At 36.6% G+C, this 22,551-nt stretch overlaps 1 protein-coding gene across 1 annotated transcript in view; it reads left to right on the top strand.

Moving 5' to 3' along the window:
- The window catches only part of UGCG (UDP-glucose ceramide glucosyltransferase), a 100,925-nt gene extending 78,618 nt beyond the window's left edge, over positions 1–22,307 (top strand). Inside the window, exons 5-9 of the mRNA XM_053702686.1 lie at positions 6,648–6,760; positions 7,064–7,242; positions 8,182–8,268; positions 19,157–19,346; positions 19,805–22,307. Of these exons, the coding sequence (XP_053558661.1) occupies positions 6,648–6,760; positions 7,064–7,242; positions 8,182–8,268; positions 19,157–19,346; positions 19,805–19,975 (740 nt within the window). The 3' untranslated portion in view covers positions 19,976–22,307. The remainder of the gene's footprint in view (positions 1–6,647; positions 6,761–7,063; positions 7,243–8,181; positions 8,269–19,156; positions 19,347–19,804) is intronic.
- The last annotated feature ends 244 nt before the right edge of the window (positions 22,308–22,551 follow it).

The following is a 22,551-nucleotide window of genomic DNA, read 5'->3' as shown; positions in this document are numbered from 1 at the left end:
CTTCCTGTTGGGAAGGAGAATATATCCCATAAGTAATGGATGATCCGTGGACTGGATACACTACAAGAGAAATAAATTTATCAGGTAAGCATAAATTATGTTTTTTTTGTTTACTGTACCTTTAAATTATAGTAGGTGGTCAATAAAATCAGCCAAGTGGTGTGCCCCTTAAATAGGTCCTGGAAAACACTGCTATATGTATGTATATGTAACAAAGTAAATACAACAAATTAACAGGTTTTAGTGTATAATAGTTGCAATGTTGCATAGCATTCTAATTTGCCATGTCAATATAGTTATTTTGCTACCTTTTAGTATTTGAGTAAGTTTTTATTAATGGGACATGAAACCCAATTTTTTTTCTTTCATGATTTAGAAAGAACATGCATTTTCAAACAACTTTCTAATTTACTTCAAGTATCTAATTTGCTTCATTCTCGTTATATCATTTGCTGAAAAGCATATATAGATAAGCTCAGTAGCTGGTGATTAGTGGCTGCACATAGATGCCTCGTGATTGGCTGACCCATGTGCATTGCTATTTCTTCAACAAAGGATATCTAAAGAATGAAGCAAAAAAAATTGGGTTTAGTGTCCCTTTAAGGTTTAAACTATTTATTTAGTAAAATACTTTCCTCTGTTGCTGCTTCAGAACATACAGACACTTGCAGCTACAGGTTAAATAGAACAAAATGCCTGTCTATTATACATGGAAAGCAGTAGTGTTTTTAATTTCTTTCATGTAATTGGCAAGAGTCCATAAGCTAGTGACGTATGGGATATACATTCCTACCAGGAGGGGCAAAGTTTCCCAAACCTCAAAATGCCTATAAATACACCCCTCACCACACCCACAATTCAGTTTTTACAAACCTTGCCTCCTATGTTGGTGGTGAAGTAAGTTTGTGCTTGATTTCTACGTTGATATGCGCTTCTCAGTATTTTGAAGCCCGATTCCTCTCAGAGTACAGTGAATGTCAGAGGAATGTGAAGGGAGTATCACCTATTGAATTTTATGGTTTTCCTTGCGGAACATCTTTTTCATAGGTTCTCTGTTATTGGTCGTAGAGATTCATCTCCTATCTCCCTTTTCAGATCTACGATATACTGTCATATTCCATTACCTCTACTGATAACCGTTTCAGTACTGGTTTGGCTATCTGCTATATGTGGATGGGTGTCTTTCAGTAAGTATGTTTTCATTACTTAAGACACTCTCAGCTATGGTTTGGCACTTTATGTATTAATATAAAGTTCTAAATATATGTATTGTACTTATATTTGCCATGAGTCAGGTTTATGTATATTTCCTTTTGCAGACTACCAGTTTCATATTTGGGGGAAAAAACATATTTTGGGAAATATTTTTTTACCTGTGGTTTAGTCTTTTTTTCAAATTGACTGCTTTCTCATTTTATTTTTGCTGGCAAAATTAGGCTTGCGAGGTTGCAAAATGACGATGTTTATTGCATCATTCTTGGCTCGAGCATTTTTTTGGTGCGAAAGTACGTTCGATGACGCAAATTTGTCATTTCCGGCATCTTAGTTGACGCCGGGTTTCCTTGCACAAGGTTGCGTCTGCAATGACGCGACTGTTATTTTGAGATGTTGGCGTCAAAAAAATGTCATTTTGCGTTGTGCATCATACTTGGCGCCAAATAATTTTATTATTTTAAACCCCATTCCTATATGCCTCTTGCCTTTTTCTATGTCAGAGGGCTATGCTGTTTGCATTTTTTCCCATTCCTGAAACTGCCATATAAGGAAATTAATAATTTTGCTTTATATGTTGGTTTTTTTTCTTTTAAATTTGCAAGATGTCTCAATCTGATCCTGTCTCAGAAACCACTGTTGGAACCCTGCTGCCTGATAAATTCTACAAAAACTAAGTGTATCTGTTGTACATTTGTGGAGATTATATCTCCAGCTGTGGTATGTAATAGTTGTCATAAGCTTTTACATGCAAATAATGTATCCATCAGTAATAGTACAATGCCTGTTGTTCCTTCAACATCTAATGTACATGATATACCTGTGAATATAAAAGATTTTATTGCTGATGCGATTCAGAAGGCTTTGTCTGCTATCCCGCCTTCTAATGAACGTAAAAGGTCTTTTAAAACTTCTCATAAAGTTGATGAAATTTCAAATGACGGACAACATACTGAATTATCCTCCTCTGATGAAGATCTATCTGATTCAGAAGATCCTTCCTCAGATATTGACACTGACAAATCTACTTATTTATTTAAAATGGGGTATATTCGTTCTTTGTTAAAAGAAGTGTTGATTACATTGGATATTGAGGAAACTAGTCCTCTTGATATTAAAACTAGTAAATGTTTAAATTCTGTTTATAAACCTCCTGTGGTTATTCCAGAGGTTATTCCAGTTCCTGATGCTATTTCTGATACGATTTCTAAGAAATGGGATAGGCCTGGTACTTCTTTTATCCCTTCTTCAAAGTTTAAAAAATTGTATCCTTTGCCAGCAGTTAGATTGAAGATTTGGGAAAAGATCCCCAAAGTTGATGGGGCTATGTCTATTCTTGTTAAACGTTCTACTATTCCTATGAAAGATGGTACTTCTTTTAAGGACCCTTTAGATAGGAAACTTGAATCTTATCTAAGGAAAGCTTATTTATATTCTAGCTATCTTCTCAGGCCTGCCATTTCTATGGCTGATGTTGCAGCTGCATCAATGTTTTGGTTGGAAAGTTTAGCGCAACAGGAAATGGATCCTGATTTGTCTAGCATTGTTCGCTTGCTTCAACATGCTAATCATTTCTTTTATGTAATTGGAAAGAGTCCATGAGCTAGTGATGTATGGGATATACAATCCTACCAGGAGGGGCAAAGTTTCCCAAACCTCAAAATCCCTTTAAATTACACCCCTCACCACACCCACAATTCAGTATTACAAACTTTGCCTCCTATGGAGGTGGTGAAGTAAGTTTTGTGCTAAGATTTGTACGTTGATATGTGCTTCTCAGCATTTTGAAGCCTGATTCCTCTGAGTACAGTGAATGTCAGAGGGATGTGACGGTAGTATCACCTATTGAATGCAATGGTTTTCCTCACGGGAGATCTATTTCATAGGTTCTCTATTATCAGTCGTAGAGATTCATCTCCTGCCTCCCTTTTCAGATCGACGATATACTCTCATATTCCATTACCTCTACTGATAACCGTTTCAGTACTGGTTTGGCTATCTGCTATATGTGGATGGGTGTCTTTTGGTATGTATGTTTTCATTACTTAAGACACTCTCAGCTATGGTTTGGCACTTTATGTATTTATATTAAGTTCTAAATATATGTATTGTACTTATATTTGCCATGATTCAGGTTTTCAGTATATTTCCTTTTGCAGACTATCAGTTTCATATCTGGGAAATGCATTTTTTTAGGAAAATGTATTTCTTACCTGGGGTATAGTTTTTTTTCAATTGACTGTCATTTTCAAATTCGCGAGCAGAATTAGGCTCACGAGGGCGCAAAATGCTAAAGTTTATTGCGTAATTTTTGGCGCAAGATTTTTTGGCGCAAAGTTACGTTCGATTACGCAAATTTGTCACTTCCGGCGTCTTAGTTGACGCTGAGTCCTTTCACAAGGTTATGTCTTCAATGACACAAGTGTGTCATTTCCGGATGTTAGTGCAATTTTTTTTTTTTCGGTTTGTGTTGTGCGTCATACTTGGCACCAAATATTTTCATTATTTAAAACCCCATTCCTATATGCCTCTTGCCTTTTTTCCTTTCAGAGGGCTGTGCTGTTGATAATTTTGCTTTATATGTTGTTTTTTTCTCTTACATTTGCAAGATGTCTCAATCTGATCCTGTCTCAGAAATCACTGTTGGAACCCTGCTGCCTGATAACAGTTCTACCAAAGCTAAGTGCATTTCTTGTAAACTTGTTGAGGTTATATCTCTAGCTGTGGTTTGTAATAGTTGTTATGATAAACTTTTACATGCAGATAATGTGTCCATCAGTAATAGTACATTACCTGTTGCTGTTCCTTCAACATCTAATGTACAAGATATACCTGTGAATTTAAAATAATTTATTGCTGATTCTATTCAGAAGGCTTTGTCTGCCATCCCGCCTTCTAATAAACGTAAAAGGTCTTTTAAAACTTCTCATAAAGTTGATGAAATTTCAAATGACCGACAACGTACTGAATTATCCTTCTGATGAGGATCTATCTGGTTCAGAAGATCCTGCCTCAGATATTGACACTGACAAATCTACTTATTTATTTAAAATAGAGTATATTTCTTCTTTTTTAAAAGAAGTGTTAATTACATTGGATTTGGAGGAAACTAGTCCTCTTGATATTAAAACTAGCAAACATTTAAATTCTGTTTATAAACCTCCTGTAGTTATTCCAGAGGTTTTTCCAGTTCCTGATGCTATTTCTGATATGATTTCTAAGGAATGGAATATGCCTGGTACTTCTTTTATTCTTTCTTCAAGGTTTAAAAAATTGTGCACGTGGAGGGAGGGATCATTGATTTGTAATAAAATTAATAAAGGCAAATCCTCCTGGTCGAGGCACAGGCCTAGTGAAAAAATAGGGACTTCTAAAGAGACAGTAAGCACCCAGTAATGACAAGAAATGTCGGTTGTCTTGCTATAAATTGACATATCATTTAAGTCTAAACATTTTTAAAACAACTTTTCAGTAACCAAACACATTCTATCACTTGTAACATTTGGAGGAGCCAATCTGGGCTTCACATTCTGCATACAACAAGGCTAGCCACAGTCATTTTGAAGTATAAACAGAATTGTTATGCAGTTATCTGCAAAAGCCAATTAGATATATATAGTGGGGTTCACCTTGAGAAGTCTGAAGTGTGAGTTTTAGTTCTGAGAAATAGAAAAAAAAAACCAGAACCAAATTACATAAAAAGGAGCAAAATAAATAATGAAATATGTATCACAGAATTATTTTACCACACATTTATATATTAAAACCTCAAGGTGTTTATTGTGCCTGTAATTACCAGAATCTTTAATATTAGTTTCATCACCATCCCTTATTAGAATGCCATCTAATATTGCAGTCTTGCCCCTGTTATTTTTGTTTGCTGTTCCTCCATGTTTTCTCTACAACTCCAGATAGATTTGACAGCATTTTTTACTGCTGTATCCTGATAACAAGTGAGAGAATCTGCAGAAAATAATGCAGAGAGCAGTGTAGTCGGTCTCATGTACAGTGGATTTGTGTAGGTTATTGCTTTCAGGTGTATTTCATAACCAAGTCATTTCTCTAACAAATGTAAATACTATGAACAAGTAAAACGACAAATAAATTGTCACCACACCTTTCTGAGAAAGACAACTGTGAATGCACACCAGGGCTAAGATTGTCCAATTGGAATTAGTCAGAAGTTCATTTATCAGACCAAGTGCGGGCATAGTTATATGGCCAAAACAGTCTTCAGAGAATTGTAAGAAAATATTTACAAAGTAGGAGTACTGCTGGTTTCTAGGCCTGCTTCTCAGTGACTCAGTTATCAGCAGTTTTGAAAGAAAATTCATGTGACTAGTAAGGCGTGTCTATGTAACTTAAAGGGCCATTATAGTGTTTAATCCATTCGAGAATGTGTAATTGTAATACTAGCGCCACTGTAATGCTATGTGTTTTAACCCCCGCAATGGGATTAAACACATGCTTAAAGTCCCACTGCCGCTGATCTAATTTATATTATGTGTGTGTGTGTATATAATCGATTTTTCATTGGCTCACCCATGTGTTCAGTCAGCAACCAGTAGTGCATTGCTGCTCATTCAAAAAAGCATACCAAGAGAAAAAAAGTAAATTTGATAATCTGTGTAAATTAGAAAATTGCTTAAAATTGCATACTCTAACTGAATCATGAAAGAAAAAATTTGTGTTTCATATCCCTTTAACACCTTTGCATGGTTAAACACATCATTTACTGCTTTGCTAGTGTTAACATTTAACACTATAATGACCCTTTAAGCCCAGGAAACTGACTTGAATACTGTTAATTGTATTCATAATTTTAAAAAGTGTTTCAATATTTAGTTTTCTGCTTGACTTCTATGTACCATAAGCAAGTAATCATAGACTACATGCTATATTTAGTTTTCATGCACTGAAGTTATTGGATAACAAATTACTTTGTGATATTTCATACTAGTTTCTGTCACTGCAAATTGTATATCTAAAATAGAAAATAAAACGGTTATCACAGGGAACGCTTTCTATATTTTAATGTGTACTGTAAAGTTGGTTTTCCATTCATTTTGTTTCTAATGATGACTTATACCAGCTGCAGGGTATACATTGTATGGGGAAATTGCTCCTTTAAGTTTATTTTTGTGTAGCTGTATTCTGTCATTGAAACCACAACTGATTCAAATGGGCTGTGCTTGCAGGGGCAGCATACCTCCTTATTATTTTTTTTTTATATATAAAACTTGTTATATTATTGCTGTCTGTATACACAAAAGACCAATACTTAGAGAGCAATTGAAAAATCAACATTTTAGTACCAATTTCTCTCACCCAATACAGGCATATGCTGTATACATTAATAAGTATCTCTGTATGCACAAGTAATACTTTTGTTGTACTCCAGAAACCCCCTTAATTACTTCTGCTTTTTTTAACAGTGAAACCAGACACACTCACAGACATGGCCAATCAGATGACAGAGAAAGTTGGCTTGGTTCATGGACTTCCCTACGTATCAGACAGACAGGGGTTTGCTGCTACATTAGAACAGGTGTGTATCTATTTCTGTTCCTCTGGGCCATGCTTTGTCTTGGTTAGGCAGTGGCAGCGAGCCTGGCAAAGGAACATTAGTAAAAAGCACTTGACCAGGCGATATGTACTAACTTGACATGGTGCTTTGCTGGCTATCACAGCTAAAGTAGAAAATTAGCATTTGCACTACATTAATCAATGCTTGTTGTCTCTCTCTTATTATTATGTCTTGTCCTTGATAACGAAATATAAATCCAAAATCTTCAATGTTATGGGGATTTCAAAAGGATATATTAATCATCTTTTATATTATCTATTATAGGTTTATTTTGGGACTTCTCATCCAAGGTCATATATATCTGCAAATGTCACAGGCTTCAAGTGTGTAACAGGAATGTCTTGTTTGATGAGAAAAGAGGTGCTGGATCAGGCAGGTGGACTTATTGCCTTTGCTCAGTACATAGCTGAAGACTATTTTATGGCCAAGGCAATAGCTGATCGGTAAGTCTGTGTGTTGTTTTTCTCACTCTCTTTATCTTGTATACTGTTTGATCTATGATAAAAGATGCTGTAATAGAATACTTCATATGTAGTGTTCTTACAGGTTTTACCTACCATCCTCTAGTACCCCCATCAGGCCAGGTTTTCATTATAGCTGAACTAGAGCACAGGTGAAATAATCAGCTAATCAGTAACCATGGTTCCTAACCGGCTGTCACCCATCGGCTGATTATTTTACCTGTGCTCTAGTTCGGCTATATGGAAAAACCTAGCCTGTCGGGGGTACTTGAGGACCGCGGTTGATAATCACTGTATTAGCTTAACCTTATTTACATTGTACACGATGCTTAGATCAGGGGAGACATATCCCAGTGAGCAATAGGTCATAGGCTTATTGTTACGTCTAGTTATGTATGTTATTAATTCTACGGATATTAACTACATTACAAGTCTGTGGCTGGCCGTGTTTTAGCTTAATATGAAATAAATTTACAAGCCTTGGCTTAAACATTCAAGTAGGATTGTTTTTTTAACAGTATGTTGTTGTGGTCCAAAACTATGTAGAATTAACATCGCATTAATTTGGGAACTAGCATCATGCATTTTTTGTTTCTTTCTATTAGTTCAGTTCACTAGAGATGAAAGGAGCCTTGTGTATGTTTGACTGCTCCAGTGGGTTTTGACTCTGTCTTTTTTTAAAATTATAATTCTGTTTTTGTTTTTAAATCTTTTATCTGAACTGTGTCCCTATTGGTACATATACTTAATTGTGGTCCATTAATGCAGAAAATGTTGTAACCCATAATGTAAATGATAAAAGACCCATTTAACACAATTCTTCTTGCCTATTTGGGTGTGTTTTGTAATAGGTTTAGCTTTGTTTATAATATACACTTTATATGAACAGCAACAGTTTGAAACCTTTTTACTTCCTTTTAGAGGTTGGAAGTTTTCCATGGCTACACAAGTTGCGATGCAGAACTCTGGTTCTTATTCTATATCACAGTTCCAGTCCCGGATGATCAGGTAAATTTTATATATGATATTAAAACTAGCAATGATACATTGTATTGCTCCACGTTAAAATAAATGTAAACTTTTTATGCAAGTTACGTTTGCCTAACAATTAAATAAAAATAGATGTTCAAAAATTAAAAACAGTAATGGAATTCCAGTACTATAAAAAGAAAATGTGCTATTTAAAAAAATAAATAAATATATACTCAAAATTTTTTTTTATTAACTTAAACAGGAAATTACTTTGAGATGGTGGTAAATTTCCTTAGCCAGTACTGACATTAGTTCTTGAGACCTTACACTTTATCTGCATACAGTTTGTTACAAGCTTGTTATCGCGCTAAGTTTAACCATTGCTGTGTATCAAGAAAAGTAAATGGGTCTGTCAGGCTATGGTAAAAGATCTTGAAAATGCAAAAAAAGAATATACTCTAGCACCTAGTTTAAGGGACATTGCACTGTAAAACGGATTTTCCCTTAATGTGATTCCAATAATTTGTTATACCAGTATAAACAAATATATCTGAAACTTGTCTTATTTCTGTATGTGAAATATCTTTTTCCGTTGAAGGCGCAGTGCAGACAAACTTATCTATTTCTTAGTACATGTGCCTCCTTATCTTATCTGTTTGTCTATACACAAAGGAGGGTACTGGGGGGGGGAGAGAGCAATTCAAAATTAACATTTCAGTGTCAGTCATTCCAATCCCACATTGGACTGCTACTGATTCTTGTTTACATGATTCTTTAGAGAATACAAAAGTATTCATATTTTCAGTACAAGTGGTGGTTTTAAAAGGCAAATTAATAAATTCCAGGAGGTAAAATGGATCATTGGGAACAATTAAAGTGAATGTAAACTTTGATGAATGAAAGCCCATTTCTCCAACATAGGTGTGTCCGGTCCACGGCGTCATCCTTACTTGTGGGATATTCTCTTCCCCAACAGGAAATGGCAAAGAGCCCAGCAAAGCTGGTCACATGATCCCTCCCAGGCTCCGCCTACCCCAGTCATTCTCTTTGCCGTTGTACAGGCAACATCTCCACGGAGATGGCTTAGAGTTTTTTAGTGTTTAACTGTAGTTTTTCATTATTCAATCAAGAGTTTGTTATTTTCAAATAGTGCTGGTACGTACTATTTACTCAGAAACAGAAAAGAGATGAAGAATTCTGTTTGTATGAGGAAAATGATTTTAGCAACCGTAACTAAAATCCATGGCTGTTCCACACAGGACTGTTGAGAGCAATTAACTTCAGTTGGGGGAACAGTTTGCAGTCCTTTGCTGCTTGAGGTATGACACATTCTAACAAGACGATGTAATGCTGGAAGCTGTCATTTTCCCTATGGGATCCGGTAAGCCATGTTTATTACGATTGTAAATAAGGGCTTCACAAGGGCTTATTTAGACTGTAGACCTTTTTTGGGCTAAATCGATTGATATTAACACTTATTTAGCCTTGAGGAATCATTTATTCTGGGTATTTTGATATAATAATATCGGCAGGCACTGTTTTAGACACCTTATTCTTTAGGGGCTTTCCCAAAGCATAGGCAGAGTCTCATTTTCGCGCCGGTGTTGCGCACTTGTTTTTGAGAGGCATGGCATGCAGTCGCATGTGAGAGGAGCTCTGATACTTATAAAAGACTTCTGAAGGCGTCATTTGGTATCGTATTCCCCTTTGGGTTTGGTTGGGTCTCAGCAAAGCAGATACCAGGGACTGTAAAGGGGTTAAAGCTTAAAACGGCTCCGGTTCCGTTATTTTAAGGGTTAAAGCTTCCAAAATTGGTGTGCAATATTTTCAAGGCTTTAAGACACTGTGGTGAAAGTTTGGTGAATTTTGAACAATTCCTTCATGTTTTTTCGCAATTGCAATTTCTTCTGCTAGAAGAGTTTCAGAATTATCTGCTCTGCAGTGTTCTTCTCCTTATCTGGTGTTCCATGCAGATAAGGTGGTTTTACGTACTAAACCTGGTTTTCTTCCAAAAGTTGTTTCTAACAAAAACATTAACCAGGAGATTATCGTACCTTCTCTGTGTCCGAAACCAGTTTCAAAGAAGGAACGCTTGTTGCACAATTTGGATGTTGTTCGCGCTCTAAAATTCTATTTAGATGCTACAAAGGATTTTAGACAAACATCTTCCTTGTTTGTTGTTTATTCAGGTAAAAGGAGAGGTCAAAAAGCAACTTCTACCTCTCTCTCTTTTTGGATTAAAAGCATCATCAGATTGGCTTACGAGACTGCCGGACGGCAGCCTCCCGAAAGAATCACAGCTCATTCCACTAGGGCTGTGGCTTCCACATGGGCCTTCAAGAACGAGGCTTCTGTTGATCAGATATGTAGGGCAGCGACTTGGTCTTCACTGCACACTTTTACCAAATTTTACAAGTTTGATACTTTTGCTTCTTCTGAGGCTATTTTTGGGAGAAAGGTTTTGCAAGCCGTGGTGCCTTCCATTTAGGTGACCTGATTTGCTCCCTCCCTTCATCCGTGTCCTAAAGCTTTGGTATTGGTTCCCACAAGTAAGGATGACGCCGTGGACCGGACACACCTATGTTGGAGAAAACAGAATTTATGTTTACCTGATAAATTTCTTTCTCCAACGGTGTGTCCGGTCCACGGCCCGCCCTGGTTTTTTAATCAGGTCTGATAATTTATTTTCTTTAACTACAGTCACCACGGTACCATATGGTTTCTCCTATGCTATTATTCCTCCTTAACGTCGGTCGAATGACTGGGGTAGGCGGAGCCTGGGAGGGATCATGTGACCAGCTTTGCTGGGCTCTTTGCCATTTCCTGTTGGGGAAGAGAATATCCCACAAGTAAGGATGACGCCGTGGACCGGACACACCGTTGGAGAAAGAAATTTATCAGGTAAACATAAATTCTGTTTTTTTTTTAAAATACTAATGAATGGAACTGTCCCTTTAAAACAAAGAACCCAAGAACCCTTTTATTCGCAGAAACACAGCAGAGTACACTCTAAACAAGTAGATACATAAAGCTAAATTTTATTAGCTACATTTGTAGCATTTCCAGCTATGTGGAGCGCTCAGGTTTGCATAATTGAGCCTACTGCAACATATTTAAGAAGCAGAAACCACTTTCTTTCATGTAATTAGCAAGAGTCCATGAGCTAGTGACGTATGGGATATACATTCCTACCAGGAGGGGCAAAGTTTCCCAAACCTCAAAATGCCTACAAATACACCCCTCACCACACCCACAAATCAGTTTTACAAACTTTGCCTCCTATGGAGGTGGTGAAGTAAGTTTGTGCTAGATTCTACGTTGATATGCGCTCCGCAGCAGGTTGGAGCCCGGTTTTCTTCTCAGCGTGCAGTGAATGTCAGAGGGATGTGAGGAGAGTATTGCCTATTTGAATTCAATGATCTCCTTCTACGGGGTCTATTTCATAGGTTCTCTGTTATCGGTCGTAGAGATTCATCTCTTACCTCCCTTTTCAGATCGACGATATACTCTTATATATACCATTACCTCTACTGATTTTCGTTTCAGTACTGGTTTGGCTTTCTACAACTTGTAGATGAGTGTCCTTTTGTAAGTAAGTCTTATTTTCTGTGACACTCTAAGCTATGGTTGGGCACTTTTTTATAAAGTTCTAAATATATGTATTCAAACATTTATTTGCCTTGACTCAGGATGTTCAACGTTCCTTATTTCAGACAGTCTGTTTCATATTTGGGATAATGCATATGAATAAATCAATTTTTTCTTACCTTAAAATTTGACTTTTTTCCCTGTGGGCAGTTCGGCTCGCGGGGGCTGAAAATGCTTCATTTTATTGCGTCATTCTTGACGCGGACTTTTTTGGCGCAAAAATTTTTTCTGTTTCCGGCGTTGCGTCATTTTTTACGTTTTTTTGCGCCAAAAGTGTCGGCGTTCCGGATGTGGCCTCATTTTTGACGCCAAAAGCATTTAGGCGCCAAATAATGTGGGCGTCTTTTTTGGCGCTAAAAAAATATGGGCGTCACTATTGTCTCCACATTATTTAAGTCTCATTATTTATTGCTTCTGGTTGCTAGAAGCTTGTTCACTGGCATTTTTTCCCATTCCTGAAACTGTCATTTAAGGAATTTGATCATTTTGCTTTATATGTTGTTTTTTCTATTACATATTGCAAGATGTCCCACGTTAACACTGAGTCAGAAGATACTTCTGGAAAATCGCTGCCTGGTGCTGGATCTACCAAAGCTAAGTGTATCTGCTGTAAACTTATGGTATCTGTTCCTCCAGCTGTTGTTTGTACTGATTGTCATGACAAACTTGTTAATGCAGATAATATTTCCTTTAGTACTGTTACATTACCTGTTGCTGTTCCGTCAACATCTAATGCTCAGAGTGTTCCTGATAACATAAGAGATTTTGTTTCTAAATCCATTAAGAAGGCTATGTCTGTTATTCCTCCTTCTAGTAAACGTAAAAAGTCTTTTAAAACGTCTCATTTTTCAGATGAATTTTTAAATGAACATCATCATTCTGATTCTGATAATGGTTCTTCTGGTTCAGAGGATTCTGTCTCAGAGGTTGATGCTGATAAATCTTCATATTTATTTAAAATGGAATTTATTCGTTCTTTACTTAAAGAAGTCCTAATTGCGTTAAAAATAGAGGATTCTAGTCCTCTTGATACTAAATCTAAACGTTTAGATAAGGTTTTTAAATCTCCTGTAGTTATTCCAGAAGTTTTTCCTGTCCCTGATGCTATTTCTGAAGTAATTTCCAGGGAATGGAATAATTTGGGTAATTCATTTACTCCTTCTAAACGTTTTAAGCAATTATATCCTGTGCCATCTGACAGATTAGAGTTTTGGGACAAAATCCCTAAGGTTGATGGGGCTGTCTCTACTCTTGCTAAGCGTACTACTATTCCTACGGCAGATGGTACTTCCTTTAAGGATCCTTTAGATAGGAAAATTGAATCCTTTCTAAGAAAAGCTTACTTGTGTTCAGGTAATCTTCTTAGACCTGCTATATCTTTAGCGGATGTTGCTGCAGCTTCAACTTTTTGGTTAGAAGCTTTAGCGCAACAAGTAACAGATCATAATTCTCATAGCATTATTAATCTTCTTCAACATGCTAATAATTTTATTTGTGATGCCATTTTTGATATCATTAGAGTTGATGTCAGGTATATGTCTCTAGCTATTTTAGGTAGAAGAGCTTTATGGCTTAAAACTTGGAATGCTGATATGTCTTCTAAGTCTACACTGCTTTCCCTTTCTTTCCAGGGTAATAAATTATTTGGTTCTCAGTTGGATTCTATTATCTCAACTGTTACTGGAGGGAAATGAACTTTTTTACCACAGGATAAAAAATCTAAAGGTAAATTTAGGTCTAATAATCGTTTTCGTTCCTTTCGTCACAACAAGTAACAAAAGCCTGATCCTTCATCCTCAGGAGCGGTATCAGTTTGCAAACCATCTCCAGTCTGGAATAAATCCAAGCCTTTTAGAAAACCAAAGCCAGCTCCTAAGTCCACATGAAGGTGCGGCCCTCATTCCAGCTCAGCTGGTAGGGGGCAGATTACGTTTTTTCAAAGAAATTTGGATCAATTCCGTTCACAATCTTTGGATTCAGAACATTGTTTCAGAAGGGTACAGAATTGGCTTCAAGATAAGGCCTCCTGCAAAGAGATTTTTTTCTTTCCCGTGTCCCAGTAAACCCAGCGAAGGCTCAAGCATTTCTGAATTGTGTTTCAGATCTAGAGTTGGCTGGAGTAATTATGCCAGTTCCAGTTCTGGAACAGGGGCTGGGGTTTTATTCAAATCTCTTCATTGTACCAAAGAAGGAGAATTCCTTCAGACCAGTTCTGGATCTAAAAATATTGAATCGTTATGTAAGGATACCAACATTCAAAATGGTAACTGTAAGGACTATCCTGCCTTTTGTTCATCAAGGGCATTATATGTCTACAATAGATTTACAGGATGCATATCTGCATATTCCGATTCATCTAGATCACTATCAGTTTCTGAGATTCTCTTTCCTAGACAAGCATTACCAGTTTGTGGCTCTACCGTTTGGCCTAGCAACAGCTCCAAGAATTTTTACAAAGGTTCTCGGTGCCCTTCTGTCTGTAATCAGAGAACAGGGTATTGTGGTATTTCCTTATTTGGACGATATCTTGGTACTTGCTCAGTCTTCACATTTAGCAGAATCTCATACGAATCGACTTGTGTTGTTTCTTCAAGATCATGGTTGGAGGATCAATTTACCAAAAAGTTCATTGATTCCTCAGACAAGGGTAACCTTTTTAGGTTTCCAGATAGATTCAGTGTCCATGATTCTGTCTTTGACAGACAAGAGACGTCTAAAATTGATATCGGCTTGTCGAAACCTTCAGTCACAATCATTCCCTTCGGTAGCCTTATGCATGGAAATTCTAGGTCTTATGACTGCTGCATCGAACGCGATCCCCTTTGCTCATTTTCACATGCGACCTCTTCGGCTCTGTATGCTGAACCAGTGGTGCAGGGATTACACAAAGATATCTCAATTAATATCTTTAAAACCGATTGTACGACACTCTCTGACGTGGTGGACAGATCACCATCGTTTAGTTCAGGGGGCTTCTTTTGTTCTTCCGACCTGGACTGTAATTTCAACAGATGCAAGTCTTACAGGTTGGGGAGCTGTGTGGGGGTCTCTGACAGCACAAGGGGTTTGGGAATCTCAGGAGGTGAGATTACCGATCAATATTTTGGAACTCCATGCAATTTTCAGAGCTCTTCAGTCATGGCCTCTTCTAAAGAGAGAATCGTTCATTTGTTTTCAGACAGACAATGTCACAACTGTGGCATACATCAATCATCAAGGAGGGACTCACAGTCCTCTGGCTATGAAAGAAGTATCTCGAATTCTGGTATGGGCGGAATCCAGCTCCTGTCTAGTTTCTGCGGTTCATATCCCAGGTATAGACAATTGGGAAGCGGATTATCTCAGTCGCCAAACGTTGCATCCGGGCGAATGGTCTCTTCACCCAGAGGTATTTCTTCAGATTGTTCAAATGTGGGGACTTCCAGAAATAGATCTGATGGCTTCTCATCTAAACAAGAAACTTCCCAGGTATCTGTCCAGATCCAGGGATCCTCAAGCGGAAGCAGTGGATGCATTGTCACTTCCTTGGAAGTATCATCCTGCCTATATCTTTCCGCCTCTAGTTCTTCTTCCAAGAGTAATCTCCAAGATTCTGAAGGAATGCTCGTTTGTTCTGCTGGTAGCTCCAGCATGGCCTCACAGGTTTTGGTATGCGGATCTTGTCCGGATGGCCTCTTGCCAACCATGGACTCTTCCGTTAAGACCAGACCTTCTGTCGCAAGGTCCTTTTTTCCATCAGGATCTCAAATCCTTAAATTTAAAGGTATGGAGATTGAACGCTTGATTCTTAGTCAAAGAGGTTTCTCTGACTCTGTGATTAATACTATGTTACAGGCTCGTAAATCCGTATCTAGGGAGATATATTATAGAGTCTGGAAGACTTATATTTCTTGGTGTCTTTCTCATCATTTTTCCTGGCATTCTTTTAGAATTCCGAGAATTTTACAGTTTCTTTAGGATGGTTTGGATAAAGGTTTGTCTGCAAGTTTCTTGAAAGGACAAATCTCTGCTCTTTCTGTTCTTTTTCACAGAAAGATTGCTAATCTTCCTGATATTCATTGTTTTGTACAAGCTTTGGTTCGTATAAAACCTGTCATTAAGTCAATTTCTCCTCCTTGGAGTTTGAATTTGGTTCTGGGGGCTCTTCAAGCTCCTCCGTTTGAACCTATGCATTCATTGGACATTAAATTACTTTCTTGGAAAGTTTTGTTCCTTTTGGCCATCTCTTCTGCTAGAAGAGTTTCTGAATTATCTGCTCTTTCTTGTGAGTCTCCTTTTCTGATTTTTCACCAGGATAAGGTGGTGTTGCGAACTTCATTTAAATTTTTACCTAAGGTTGTGAATTCTAACAACATTAGTAGAGAAATTGTGGTTCCTTCATTATGTCCTAATCCTAAGAATTCTAAGGAGAAATCATTGCATTCTTTGGATGTAGTTAGAGCTTTGAAATATTATGTTGAAGCTACTAAGAATTTCAGAAAGACTTCTAGTCTATTTGTTATCTTTTCCGGTTCTAGGAAAGGTCAGAAGGCCTCTGCCATTTCTTTGGCATCTTGGTTGAAATCTTTAATTCATCATGCTTATGTCGAGTCGGGTAAAACTCCGCCTCAAAGGATTACAGCTCATTCTACTAGGTCAGTTTCTACTTCCTGGGCGTTTAGGAATGAAGCTTCGGTTGATAAGATTTGCAAAGCAGCAACTTAGTCTTCTTTGCATACTTTTACTAAATTCTACCATTTTGATGTGTTTTCTTCTTCTGAAGCTGTTTTTGGTAGAAAAGTACTTCAGGCAGCTGTTTCAGTTTGAATGTTCTGCTTATATTTTCAGTTTTTTTCTTTATAAGATTTAAACTTTATTTTTTGGGTGTGGATTTTTTTCAGCGGAATTGGCTGTCTTTATTTTATCCCTCCCTCTCTAGTGACTCTTGCGTGGAAGATCCACATCTTGGGTAGTCATTATCCCATACGTCACTAGCTCATGGACTCTTGCTAATTACATGAAAGAAAACATAATTTATGTAAGAACTTACCTGATAAATTCATTTCTTTCATATTAGCAAGAGTCCATGAGGCCCACCCTTTTTTGTGGTGGTTATGATTTTTTTTTGTATAAAGCACAATTATTCCAATTCCTTATATTTATGCTTCGCACTTTTTTCTTATCACCCCACTTCTTGGCTATTCGTTAAACTGATTTGTGGGTGTGGTGAGGGGTGTATTTGTAGGCATTTTGAGGTTTGGGAAACTTTGCCCCTCCTGGTAGGAATGTATATCCCATACGTCACTAGCTCATGGACTCTTGCTAATATGAAAGAAATGAATTTATCAGGTAAGTTCTTACATAAATTATGTTTTTTCCTCTCCGCCACCTCTGAGGTGACGAGATCAATCATCCTGACGCTCGTTCGGGGGGATTGATATTCCCTGCTCTGGTGTAATTGGTTGCGCCGGAACAAAATCCTCTTGTGCAATGTAAACTTTCGCCGTGTGATGCAACATGGCAAGTGCAGCCAGACAGGTTCACTAGTTGTGAACCTATCCGCCTGCAAAGATAACATGGAGGTAATTTTACAGGCAAAAAAATAAATATTCAAACTGACCCACAAAGGGAACAATGGATAAGCTATATGTCTGTATACTCCTGTACAACTTTAAGGGACATGCAATTTTAAGAGACTTTTCAATTTACTTATATTATTAAATTTTGTTAGTTCTTTTGATATCCTTTGCTGAGAAGTATACCTAGGTAAGCAAGTGAGAAGCAATGGACTCCTGGGAACTAGCGGGTGATTGGTTGCTATGCACATTTGCCTCTTGCCACTGGCTCACTCAATGTGTTAAGCAGGGACCCAGCAGTGCATTGCTGGTCTGGAGCGGACATTAAAGTGAAGGTAAACTTTGATGAATGAAAGCACGTTTTTTAAAAATACTATTAAAATCAGGGGCACTTTCATTCATCAAAGTTTAGAAAGCAGCCATTTTGATTAAAAACTTACCTTTGTGTTTTTGACAGCCAGTGCAGCTTCCCCCACCCGGAGATCCTCTCTTCACACGTCATCAATGACTAATCCAGCTTCCTCAAATCATGGCTTTCCCCCCAGGGTAGTCATTGCCTGAGGCCATGCCGTGATTGGAGGAAGCCGGATTAGTTATTGATGACGTGTGAAGAGAGGATCTCCGGGTGGGGGAAGCTGCTCTGGCTGTCAAAAACACAAAGGTTAGTTTTTAATCAAAACGGCTGCTTTCTAAACTTTGATGAATGAAAGTGCCCCTGTTTTTAATAGTATTTAAAAAAATGGGCTTTCATTCATCAAAGTTTACCTTCACTTTAATCCACAAAAACTTTGCAGTAAGCTGTAATTTTCAAATTAAAGGGACAGTCTACCATAGAATTGTTATTGTTTTAAAAGATAGATAATCCCTTTATTACCCATTCCACAGTTTTGCATAACCAACACAGTCATATTAATGTACTTTTTACCTTTGTGATTACCTTGTATCTAGGAACCTTCTTCCAGCCCCCTGATCACATGACTGTGACTGTTTATCATCTATTGTCTTAAATTTAGCATTGTTTTGCGCTAAATCTTAAATAACCCCCTGTGTCTGAACACAGTGTTATCTATATGGCCCACGTGTACTTTCTGTCTCTTTGTGTTGAAAAGAGATTTAAAAAGCATGTGATAAGAGGCAGCCCTCAAAGGCTTAGAAATTAGCACATGAGCCTACCTAGGTTTAGTTTAAGCTAAGAATACCAAGAGAAAAAAGCTAATTTGATGATAAAAGTAAATTGGAAAGTTAATTAAAATTAAAAGTCCTATCTGAATGAGTTTAATTTATACTAGACTGTCCCTTTAAGACACCAGCCATGCTGAGCATGTGCAGAAAAATCAGTCAGTATATGCATATATAAATCTGATAGGCTGATAGTTGCCACATGGTACCAGAGACAGGGAAACTAAAGGAATCTTCAACATTTGTTAGAAAAAATCTGCTTTTTACTGCTTTTTGTAAACAGAAATATAGTTTTCTGTAGTCCAATAAAATTCTCTATTATCCTACAGAACATGCAGTTCATCCTTTGGAACTTCCTTGTTCTGGCATGTTGTGTACATTTTGTAATAAAATAGATAACAGTAAATGTTTGACTTTATGGTGGTGGTGGTGGTGGGGAAAGTTATGAAGGTCCTTCCCTTGTTTGTAGTCTCCTATAAAGAAGTTGTTGAAATCCTTGTTGGTTGCTAATGGATATATATTTAATTTCTTATCTTTTTCAGGTGGGCCAAACTAAGAATTAACATGCTGCCAGCTACAATTGTGTGTGAGCCCATTTCCGAATGTTTTGTTGCCAGCTTAATCATTGGTTGGGCAGCCCACTATATCTTCAGATGGGACATCATGGTGTTCTTCATGTGTCACTGCTTAGCATGGTTCATATTTGACTACATTCAGCTGAGAGGTGTTCAGGTAAATTGATGCTTAAATATTCAGGCATAAAGTCATTTAGGAACTTTCAGTTAGTAGGCAGCAAATGTATCCAACTGAAACATTCATTACTTTTTACCATCTTTATTTAGTACTGGATAAAATAAAAAAAAATGTTCAAAAGATTCAGAACTAAGTGTGTAATTTTAACTGTCTGCCTAAACAGACGGGCAAGAAAACAAACAAAAATTCCCCAAATATATGGGGCACTTTTATTGAAATCTTAGATAGTGGTTCTTAATACATAATATATTACGTAATATATTTAAATATAATTTACTCAAAAAACAAATTGATTGTTAATTTGATAAAATGGGTAGCACCATCCTGTAAATCATGCAGATTAATTTGCATAGGAAACCCCAGTAAGTTAAAAAGTTACAATAGGTTTGAATTTTATACTACTACTAGGTATTTACACACATTTTTTTTCCTTGTAGGGGGGTGCACCATCTTTTTCAAAACTGGACTATGCTGTTGCTTGGTTTATCAGAGAATCCATGACAATCTACATCTTCCTTTCTGCTTTATGGGACCCAACTATTAGCTGGCGGACGGGGCGGTTTAGATTACGGTGTGGAGGCACTGCAGAAGAAATCCTAGATGTATAACCATAGATCTGTGACTGTATATAAGAAAAGAGAAAAAAAAAGTATTATTATAAATTATGTTTATACTATGCTTTTAAAGAAAAAAAGAAAACTACCTTTTGAATAGTTTTATTACATGTATGTATGTTTTGTTATCTGACCTTTAATTTATTTTGCATGGCACTTGCATCTGTGAAGACACGTTTGTAATTTGGGCCATATGGGGACAGCATCGTTTTGTGTAAATTAAAAAGCAAGATAAACTGTAGTCATTTTATAGGTGCTCTGCAGTTAATGATATAGGAAGCAAATCTCCACAACTGTTTCCTGCCCAATCTGAATTGAGTTGTAAAAAGGGTTAAGAATCATTTCAATTTATAGAAGGCTGACACTTTTTTTTTTTTTTTAATAAGCTGATCACTAATTTTATGGCATTTGTTTTTTGGCCTGCACCTCCAAGCAAATTTTAAAGAAAAAAAAATAATGAAAAGTTCCCGTTTTAAAAGTTGTTTTTTTTTTTTTGTACAGCAAAGAACAAAACATTATTTGTTTCTTAGTTGTTGTTTAGCTACCTCGTAAAAGTGCTGCAGAGTAAATAAGATAATAGTAGACGATGACTTGTTGTATGTTGACTTGTATAAAAAAAAGAACTTGCTCTCTTGTCTGCCCGAGGGATCAGCAACACAAGGATTTGTAGGTCCAACTGACGAGAGAGGGATTTATTAGGGTGTGTGTTCTATACAATGGGTTTTCTTCCTAGCTGTTACTGCAATGAACCAAAAGTAGACTCAGTTTGATGGTTCCCATTTTATGACCAGGCTACTGAGACCTTAGTTGACTGATCCTCTGTGGGACCCTTGCTAATCTTTGTGCTGAAATCGGCCTTAGCCCTTCTCACCATTTTTCTGCTGAGGCAGATTTGCTTCAGTTTGATTTGCGCTTATTACTATTATCTTTTATTACTCCTCCACTTTATATGTCAGATTGAATACGGTTTAAGCACCATTTCACAAAGTATTTTCTTATTGCACATAAAATTGTATAAGAAAGTAATTTTGTAACATGCATTTGATGGTGTATACTTTTTAATGCGTGTAATATCTATTCAAAATGAAAATCACAGTAAATATTGTAAATATATATATATTTAAATATATACAAATAAGTCAGCATTTATCTACCAGATATTAGAGCTGCATACAGTCTTTAATTTATTAGCTGTCAAACAAAGTCTACTGTTGGATTGTATGCTTTACACAGCATTATTTGTATTTATTTTGATTGTTATTTTTTTTACAAGAATTATTACGCAAGTTGTAAATGCATGCTGTATATGTTTCCTGCTTCTGTATTTGTTTGTATTTTTTTCCATTGAATTGTAACCTGACTGTCTAGATTCTCTAGAGTTTGTGGTGAACTGGACATTTTGGTTATGTACTTGCACACTAAAGAAGTGAACAGAAAATGCATAAGCCTGTACTAATTAAATCTGTATATATTATGAGGATTTTTTTTTTACCTTCCCACTCCCAGCATTCTCATACTGGCTAGTGTTATCAATGTAGCCATGCTAACTAGAATTATTTATCTAATCATAGCACTCACCAGAGAACCTTTATCTTCTGCAGAATAGCAATAATTCCCTCTAAATAATGTTAACTGGGCAGTTATCTCCCTTTACTGAGCCATTTTATGTAATTGCCTAAATTGTAACACTCCACAAAAAAATATCTCTGGGCCAAAATCACTCTAGCCAGCTTAATATTTTGCCTTATGATATCATTATGTTTGTTGGATGGGCATTTATGTTCTGCATGGGTGGGGTAGGCTTTTGTTGCATGTTCGCATTCTTTATGTGAATCGGGGAAAACCTGAGGAAATAGCACATTGCAAGCCAGTCTAGTTGTGACCCACATTAGCTGTTCATAAGATGCTCCAGAGTTTTTGTTACTTATGTGTTTTTTGTGTGTTTTGTACATGTTAAAAGAAGTTTGGTTGATGCCATGTGTTACACAGTGTAATGACAGGATGAGAATGGATGGACAAACTTCAATTTTGTTTTATTTTCTGTTTATGTCTAATGACGTTTTGCACTTCTCAAACATCTGCTTATTAAGGAATAGTAAAGCTTCCCTGAAGCGCACAGCTGAAACTTTTTTTATTTTTTTATTTTTCTTATTAAAAGATTCAGCATTCAAGAGGGCATCAAAAGCAGAATATTTGAATTCCAAATACTGTGTTAATTTAAAGTAGATGCAGAGAGAAAAATGTCTAGAATGTTAAATGTTTATTTAAAATCATTGTCTTTTCAGTTTTTGTTCAAAAAATAAATTTGATTACTGTCAAAGAAAAATGTTTCAATATGGTTTATTTACTTCAGGGTTAACAACCTGCCTTTTTTTTTTTTTTTTTTTTTTTTTTTTTTACACACACACACCAGATTCAAACAATTTTTTCCCACTTAAACACCAGATAGGAACATTTTAAAGGAACAGTCTACACCAGAGTTGTTAATGTTTAAAAACATAGATAACATCTTTACTACCCATTCCTCAGCTTTGTACAACCTACATAGTTATATTAATATACTTTATAAG

This window comes from Bombina bombina, chromosome 2 (assembly GCF_027579735.1).
Source record: "Bombina bombina isolate aBomBom1 chromosome 2, aBomBom1.pri, whole genome shotgun sequence".
In the NCBI taxonomy this organism is placed as follows: domain Eukaryota; kingdom Metazoa; phylum Chordata; class Amphibia; order Anura; family Bombinatoridae; genus Bombina; species Bombina bombina.
This window is presented reverse-complemented; position numbering and strand designations above follow the sequence as displayed.